The sequence below is a fragment of the Diospyros lotus genome, chromosome 14 (assembly GCF_014633365.1).
Source record: "Diospyros lotus cultivar Yz01 chromosome 14, ASM1463336v1, whole genome shotgun sequence".
Taxonomy (NCBI): domain Eukaryota; kingdom Viridiplantae; phylum Streptophyta; class Magnoliopsida; order Ericales; family Ebenaceae; genus Diospyros; species Diospyros lotus.
The window spans coordinates 32,887,025-32,896,307 of NC_068351.1; the positions used below are offsets into that span (position 1 = coordinate 32,887,025).

Below are 9,283 nucleotides of genomic sequence, written 5' to 3' on the forward strand. Positions count from 1 at the left end.
TTTTTGGAATGTATTGGAGGACAGAAGTGTTATTTTTTTTTATTTGTAAAGATCAAGATATATTTATTTTAAGAGAGAGAGATAAACATATTTTAAAAATTCAAATAAAAAATCACGTGATTTTTTTTTTAAGAGTCATTAGATAAGTTTAACAAACACATTAAAAAAAATAAAAGTATAAAATACTTTTCATATCTTATCTTTTTCGATCTATATCTTGATTAACAAATACTATTATAACAAATATTTTATACCATACCACATATATTTACAATATAAAAGCTATTCCTTTGCATCACTTGACAGGCTTACTATGCTGCTTACAGAAAAAGGACAAAAAGATAATTTTGCCCCCACCCACTGCTGCTTTCTCCTCGTTGCTCATCTCCCTTCCATGACCGTTGTCTCGCTGCGCCGTCGCACCTCACGCCCATCGCCTCGTTGCTCTTGCGTCGCCTCCGCCTCTATCGTCGCCTCGCCTCGCTGCACCGACGCCACCTTGAGGCGGCGATGGCAACGAGGCGATAAGGGCGGCGACCATGGAAGTGAGACGAGCGATCAGGGAGAGAGCAGCAGCGGCCCACTTTGCAAATTTGCAAAGTGGGTGAGGGCAAAATCGTTATTTTACCCCCTTTCGATAGGGCGGTCGGTGAGCTCGTCAGGCTCTTTAGACTTTTCCCTTTAAATATTGATACTAAAATAAAAATTTTCCTTCTTCACTCTTCCAAACACGGTCTTGCTGTTCACATTTTGGCTACCCCTCTCCCTCCCCCCTCCCCCTCACTCTCTCCCTCTCTCTCTCTCTCCACTTTTTCGTTCTTCCGCTAGACTGTCCGAAGTGTTTTTTCTTCAATGGGTGCATCAGCCGCCATAGCCTTCACCTCCGTCAAGATTCCGGTGAAATTGGCCGCTTCCGGTGGCCCAATCGCTCGCCAAATCTCTCATTTCCGCTCTCCCTCTCCGATCTCGGCCGCCCTTAGAGCTTCTCCCTTCCTGCCAATACCTGCTTTGCAATTCCGCTCCTCCTCTTCCCCTCCTCCTTCAGGTATTTCCTACCTTGTAAATGTAGCCAAATTTTATGCTCCGCGTGTGTATCTGCAGCGTTGTGTCCTCTATTTCTTCACTCCGAAGTGTAGGAAAACCAGCGGATCAAAGTTAACTTTGTTTGTTTGTTTATTTTGGTTGGAAACCGAGAAGAAAATGAGAAGATAAAAAGAAAAAATGGTCAAGTGGGCTCCGAGGAAGGTCAATTGTACTTACCCTTACCCTTACATAACAATGATGCTGTTTCTGGACTTGAACTTGTGACCTATACGTCAAAATGAAAACATACTCTGTATATTTATGTTGTTTTAGTTTGGTTAACCATGTAAATGTACATGAATAAGTGGTTTTATTTCCCAATCTCTTGACAAATCCTAGTTCCAAATTTAGCATTGAAAGCATCTTTTCTCCTTGGAGTGCACGTGGGGGTTTACTAGTTGTATAACGGTATTGTTGTTGGAATTGATTGTCATTTGGTGCATCCTAGTAATAATCTTCCCGTAATTAAGCTAGGTGTCTTTCTGTGGTTGCAAGTTTTTTATGCCAAGTACACCTACCAGGGATATGTTTTAAGTTGATACTGGTATTTTGTGGGATTGAACTGAAAACTACCAACTCTGCATATGTGAAGTCAAAAATGTAGATTCCGTGCTGAAATATAAGTGTGAATTTGCATGTGCTTCTGCAATTTGAGTGGGAGAATGACATCTGCAGGTGTTAGAGCTCAGGTTTCTGCAGTTGAACAAGAAGGTGCCAGCATTACTCAGAATGTTGAAGCGCCTGTTGTTATTGTCACTGGAGCTTCTAGAGGAATTGGCAGGGCAATTGCATTAACTTTAGGGAAAGCTGGTTGCAAGGTCAGCAATGCTTCTCTTTTGTCTTTTCAGAAATGATTTTTAAATTCAATAAAAAATAATAACTACATGTGTTTTGCGATAACTGTTCTAGGTTTCAGAATGTGGATGCTTAGTATGATTTTATTTCCCTTGGTACTAAGAGTTAGAAAATGTTAAGCTATGTATAGTGTTATGCATACATATGCTTTACTACCTATGCAAAGAGTCATAAAAAATTGTCATAAATAATAACTACATGTTTATCGTGTCCTATGTTTTCTCTAGTTGCTTTTTTTATGAGGATGCTAGAAAATAAGCCATTCATGAGGTATCTTTTTCACCGTAGTAAACCTTTTGATGTTATTTTGACTTTGCTTTTATTGTAAGTAGTCATTTACCTCTTGGCCATGAACTTCTGCTATTTTAGAGCTGTCTAAATTGCCTCTTATTACTGTTGTGAATGAGGCTCTCTGTTGTAGCACTATAGAGTTGTGTGAAATAGCCTTGATGATCCAAAGAAATCATTTTCCCTATTGTCTGCTCAAATTCTTTAATTATGTTGCTTGACATAATCTTGCATTATTCAACTTATATTGTTCAAACATGTTATATTTATGGACTCTGTTGTGCTTTAACAGGTTCTAGTGAACTATGCAAGATCATCCAAACAGGCCGAAGAAGTTTCCAAAGAGGTGCCATTTATTTTCTAATCATCATAATCAGCATTTGATAGATTTTTATAGTTCAATACAAAAATTTCTGCTTTCATTTTACTTGATTGAATTAGGTTAAGATGTTTGGCTGTAATCCTATGTATATGTGCTGGACATTCTAGAATGCACTGTCTGAATCACTAAGCCATTTGCATCTTTGCTAGGAGGTTTTCTGCAGAAAGCCAAATTAAGATATCTAAATGTGTTTAAAGGTATAATGTATGCTTAATGAGGAACTTTTAAGTATGTCTAAAACAATGTTTGTTGACAAAATCAAGTTGTGCAAGAAAAGCCTGTTCAGATTGGTAGATTAACTAGAAGGGTGTTGTTTAAACAAAGCAAAACAAAACTGTGTCTTCTTATCTCTTGGTCGTGCTGCATAATCAAAATTTTCAACTTTGGCAAACTGCAGGGAACTATCATTTAAAGTCTTACAAATCCATTGAGATCTTCCTCTTGAAAGTATCAATTTTTTCCTTAAAATTTAAGTAACCAGAACATCTTCAAGCATGCCAAAACAAGAAGCTAGCCTTAGTCAGAATCTTTTCAACAAACAATTCCTTTTTCTTGTTGAAATTCCCTTTTGCATGTCATCTTACCTGGTGGGGTGTTTTTTTTTTTTTTTTTTTGTGGGGGGGGTTGGGGTTGGGGTTTTTTGGAATGACTACATTAAGGTGCTTCTGTAGTTTCACAATGATGTTGTACTGAATCCATTAGCTCTAGAAGCTTGTGTTTGAATTCATAACGAGGGTCTTGTTAGATGGATCTATCTTTAGTGAAGTGCAAACCTACAGTAGTAGTTATATTAGTTATATACAAAGATAAAGCAGGCCAGAAGGTGAAGTCGTTCCTGTAGAAGTTAATCCCACTAATCTACGCTTGTACACTTGGCATGAAAAGTAGAGGCAAGTTTTGACCATTCTTATGGAACTTCCTTAATAACATACTACCATGCTGTTTCAAGGTCAACTCCTATGAGACCTTGTTCAATTTTTGTCTTAATATTTGAATTGTGGAAGTGCTGTGCTTTTCTACTTTCATTATTATGGAAGTACTTTTTAATGAAAACGGCTGTGCATAAACTCGTAGAAATGTTACTTGATCCCATCACATTACAAGCTTCTGGTATAACTAATAAAGAAGCTTGGGGTACGTATTTATGTTATGCACTAAAGTGAAATCAGAAGGACCATACGAGGATAACTTGCAAAAGAACTATCAGAACTAGTTTACAGGGTCTGTCAGTCCAACTGTGAATGGAAAATGAACAGCATGTAGTTTATGTCAGATTTTCATGTCTGGACCCGCATTTTCATCTAATCAAAGTTTCAATCTTTTCTTTATTCCCATTCAAAATTGATAAAGAATGTCAATGGGAGAAACTCTCTATTGACATATTTATGATGAAAATGTTCTTTGGATTTAGTTACTCAGCCATGACTAGGTTTCAGGAATCATCTTGTAGGCTGTTCTATTTATATGTTTATCTACTTTCATGTCATGTATTATGTTCTTTATTTGATAATATGGAAGCTTTTGCTTAAGACAACAGAGTTGTGAGCAATTACAGTTCACTGTGTAGATTGAGGCCTGTGGCGGTCAAGCTCTTACCTTTGGAGGGGATGTTTCAAAGGAAGATGATGTAGAATCAATGATAAATACAGTGAGCAATATCATCTCAGAGTGTCAAATTTACTTTTGAATTTCATATGATAGTTGGACTGCAACAAGGTTACATATGGTTCTTATGTGTGCAGGCAGTTAATCAATGGGGAACAGTTGACGTATTAATAAACAATGCAGGTTTCAACCATTAATGTGCAAGTTTCGATGGAGTCTTTTATTTCCTTCTTCATATGATGTTTTTACAATGGCTTTAGGAATCACAAAGGATGGACTGTTGATGAGAATGAAAAAATCCCAATGGCAGGATGTTATTGATTTGAATCTTACAGGAGTATTTCTCTGCACACAGGTCTGTGCAATTAGTTAATATGGTTATTTGTAGCATACTCCCCATTTCTAACTAACATCATTCCAATTGCAGGCTGCAGCCAAAATTATGATGAAAAAGAGAAAGGTAATTTTCAAATCCTCTCTCATCTTGCACATAATCTACTTCACCCTGCTTGCAGTTAATGCATGTTAGTCTCAAATTCGGGATTCCATTTAGCAGAGCTTCTTTTTTATTTTTGTTCAGGTAGGAATGTATCAGACCTAAAATTGATTCAGCTCACTAAAGAAAACCTCTTTCTTACCTTGTGAGTTTGGCTACACAGGTCCATTTTGTCTGGAGGTCCCTTTTAACAAGAAACCATTATGTTTGCTTAGACGTTTACTTGTCCTTTCGCATGCAGAGCATTTGTACCAACATACTCTCTTGGTGCTAATTGGTTTTAATTGCAGTTGGTGCTAATTCCTCTCGTTTTCACCTGTTCCTGGACCTCCTATTGTTTCACACAAATGACTTTATATCAACATTATATCTTTCTAGCTCCCTGAAAATATTTATGGCCAATTTTTTCAGAGGTCTAAACCAATAAAGTGGGCTTGCAGCTAGTGCCTGCATGGCAATCGTAGTATCAGTTTTGATAAATGAGAAAAAGCTAGGAACAGTTGTGATAATCAGATGTATTTCTTGTTTGGTATTTAGAAGATTGTTTTGGACACATAAGGAAAAGACATTTAGACCCACTTGTGAAACAAGTGGATCAAATGAAGTTAGTTTGTAGTAAAAGAGCTAGAGAAAACCAAATAACACTTGGTGGGAAACCCTTAAGCATGATATAGGATATTGGTCTTATGGATTGTATGGCCATAGATTGAGATGGTTGAGGAGCAATGATTTATGTACCTAGTGGTATTAAGGCTTACAATTGTTTGTTGTTGTGTGTTTGGTGTCTGGACTTGGAATTAGCAACATAGATATTCAAGTGTTAGACCTTAATGTTTAGGAATCACACAGAATTCTGAGAAATTCTAGTTGTGGTGAACAAGGTTTAGTTTGTATCTAAGCAGCGGGTAGTTGCCCCAACTAAACTTATTTAGGGTAGTTCGGTTGTAATTGGTCCATCACATGTTTATTTCTCAGTTGGATTAATTTACATGTTAGTTGATAGTCTTTTGGCATTTACTATTTGCTATATATTATTCTTTTGCCCTTAACAAGGTCAAAACTCATTGAAATTTTATTTGGCAAACTTCCAGAACTTGGTAAAATCTTTTTCCTTACCCTAGAGGATTTATCTCGGGACACCTTTAGGCGTTTCATTGCTGAATGAGCTTGGAAAAGCAGTACTAGCTGGATATGGGAGAGTGAAAGTTGATACTTGATACCACTATTTGTTAGCTTATGTGTTAGCAAATGATGAAGATGGAGCATCAAGTATATCCTTCTGGGCTACTGAGACATAAGTATGTTACATGATCGGTAGGCATGTCATGGGACCACCATTTTTCCCCTTTAGCACCATATTCACCAGTGCCAATAGTGGTCTTCGTTGCACATGAGAGCATGGCCAAATCATTAAAACAACCATTTCTTAGGAATACCGACCTGAGTAACATTTTGTACCTCTTAAGTCATATCATAAAACTGCACCTGCCAAAGTGTGATATAGTTGTTATAAGAACTTGCTAAAAATTTGTTGCTGCAACCCATCCATAGTTAAATTACTGCCAGCTGTCCAATTTTGTTGTTCAAGCGGATATAGTGTTTATGAAATGCCTGGCATATAAGTAGTGATGATAGGTGTACCGATCCTATGGCCAGCCTGAGGCTGCCCATTCTGTTTTGTACAACATTCCCTTGATGCTACTACACTCAAATACTTCTAAACATTGGTCCTTAGTGTCAATGGGATGGGAATTTGCCGCCTACATGTTGCATTTGAACTTCAAGCCTCAACTTCAGTGAATACCATTGCTTTAACCTGTATGTATTTCAATTAGTGCCTGCTGGACCTCAGCTAATGTTGGAAACTGGACTCCAAACAAAATTTAAGCTGACAATCTTTGCACACACACACAGACCTATGTATACCTGTAAATTTGCATTAGTACTTGTAAATATAAACATTGAAATGAATAGTAGCATTTAGCTTTTCAAGTATAGCTCAGAAATTTCCTCCAGTTCTATATATACAAAAAAAGCTAAGAGCATCGATAAGAACATGAATGCCTAGACAAGGCAATTTTTGGAAAAACTATAGCAAAAGAAGTCAGTAGAATATACAAATGTATGATGGTCCCCAATGCAGGAGGCACTCCCTGCTTTAAGAAGGTTGGGGGAGGGATATTTTTGTACACAGCCTTACCTTCTTAGAAACATCCAGCTTCGCTTCAAACTGGACTTGTTCAATCTAATATGCATAGGCTTTATTTGATGCATAACTATCTCTTGCCTATACTTGCTCAGTTGTTAGTCAGCAATCACAATTTTGTAGGGAAGAATAATCAATATAGCATCTGTCGTTGGTTTGGTTGGCAATGCTGGCCAAGCCAATTACAGTGCTGCAAAAGCTGGAGTCATTGGCTTAACCAAGAGTGTCGCAAAGGAATATGCTAGCAGGAATATAAATGTAAGTGGCCTGAACTAATTCCTGTGCACCATGGTGTTGAAATAGTTTGGCATATTCTTGTAGTGTGTAACATTATTAATACGATATAGCTGAAGCTGTCTTTTTTTCCATAGGTTAATGCTGTGGCTCCAGGGTTTATTGCGTCTGATATGACAGCCAAGGTTGGAGAAGACATTGAAAAGAAAATTTTAGGGACCATCCCCTTGGGTAAGAATGCAGATGATCCATTTTGCCATTAAAAACTTTTATAATTGAAAATGCTTGTTTTAATTTCAGTCCCTTGGTCTTGCTCTCCAATATGCCTAATGGAAATAATTCTTGATGAATGTATAATGTCTCTTGTGGATCTTTCATGGGTGGCACACCCTTTCAGCAGCATGCATTAGCATAACTAATTATGATCTTTAGTTGGTTGGCTCTTTTTCCCCTGGGATTCAGATTCAAGCTAGAAAATTTTCATTTCACTATTTGCAGATTATCCTTGTTGCAGAAAGTTTTTGGTTGATAGAGAACAGGGCCATTTAATCACCTGATTAGGTATAACTGAATTTTCTTGTAATATCATCCCAACTTAATCCTTCATTACATTGTGATCACAGGGCGATATGGGCAACCGGAAGAAGTTGCCGGCCTAGTTGAATTCTTGGCTCTTAGCCCTGCGGCAGGTTACATTACTGGACAGGTACTACTGAATGCTGACTAATTTGATATTCAAGTTTTTAATGTGAATTGCAGTATATTCAATACTGTTTGGGGGATGTAATGATCAGAGAAATTCAATTGTACTAATGCAGGTTTACACCATCGATGGAGGGATGGTGATGTAAGAACCCTTACAGAGCCCGCACTACCAGGTTCGTCCTTAACTGACAGTCCAATTAGTAACCTCCGGAACATCAGGACCAGGTTTTTTGTTACAGTTAACACCGTTATCAGTAGTATGGTACCCCAACAAGGATTCACTTTTTTCTGCTATTCACTTTTTTGTGCCTGCTTCTTCGGGATGAACTTTTTACCTTCAGAATCTGAGCTTGATGCAGTTATGTTTCCGACTTGATCATGAGTGCTATATTTCTGTTATTTAGCCAATGCTAATGGCCACACACTTGTATTGTTATATAGAAAATGAAAGGGTGCTGATGTGAAGTAGCTTATCAATGTGCCCATACGTAGATGCCACTTCCTTTCATTTTGGTCATTTGTTGATAGAGGTGAGCAAAATTTCAGTTAAATTGAAACATAACTAAATCAAATTGGCCAAAAGTGGTGGTTCGGTTCGATTCAATTTGCAAACTCGTTCAGTTCAATTCGGTCTCCTTATTGAAAAAAATTGAAATAACTGAATCGACCAAAATCTTTATGCTCGAATTATTAATTCATTTAGGTAGTGTTTGTTAACCAATATATAAATTGAAAAAAGAGAGATGGAAATCATTTTAGAAAAAAAAAATATTTTTAATTGTGTTTGTTAAATTTATTTGATAATTCTTAACAAAATTAAGTGATTTTTTATTTTGAATTATTTAGAAAAATTTATCTTAGATCTTATAAATAAGAAAAAATGATCTATATATCAACTAATGTATCTCAAAAAATTTAACAAATAATTTGATAAAAATTTTAAAATGTTTCATAGTTGTATTTTGATTATTTCATATATTGGTCTGTAAAATATTTTAACCTTATCTTAATATAATCTTATATTGCTCATTTTAATAAATGCTATCTAAAAAGTTATTCTTAAATTTTAACAAACGCTACTTAAGAAGTTATTCTTAATCGAGTAATTAAATGTTTTAATTGAGTAATAATTATTAGATAAGAGTGTTAGTTTTTATACTCAATTTATTAATCGATTAAAAAAAAATTAATCGAGTAATATCATTTATACTCAAGTAACAAATCTTTTTAATCGAATAATATTTCTATATTGAAATTTACTTACAAAAGCTAATCAAGTAAAAATTATTCTTAATCAAATAATATTCTTTTTATTCGAGTAAATATTGTTTTTTGATTTTTTAAATTTGAGCAATTATTTGGTTAGTTTAATTTGTTTTTAAAAAAAAAACTCGTTTTTTGATTTTTTTTTTTTCACTTTGAGCAACTA

General features: G+C 35.9%; 1 protein-coding gene across 1 annotated transcript; it reads left to right on the forward strand.

Moving 5' to 3' along the window:
- Positions 1-751: 751 nt before the first annotated feature.
- Positions 752-8,331, forward strand: LOC127791125 (3-oxoacyl-[acyl-carrier-protein] reductase 4-like). Its single transcript, XM_052320912.1, has 11 exons — positions 752-1,045; positions 1,759-1,901; positions 2,519-2,572; positions 4,176-4,256; positions 4,351-4,396; positions 4,474-4,568; positions 4,641-4,673; positions 7,039-7,173; positions 7,287-7,380; positions 7,773-7,855; positions 7,968-8,331. The coding sequence occupies exons 1-11, from the start codon at positions 853-855 to the stop codon at positions 7,998-8,000; spliced, it is 990 nt and encodes a 329-aa protein (XP_052176872.1). The 5' UTR covers positions 752-852; the 3' UTR covers positions 8,001-8,331.
- The last annotated feature ends 952 nt before the right edge of the window (positions 8,332-9,283 follow it).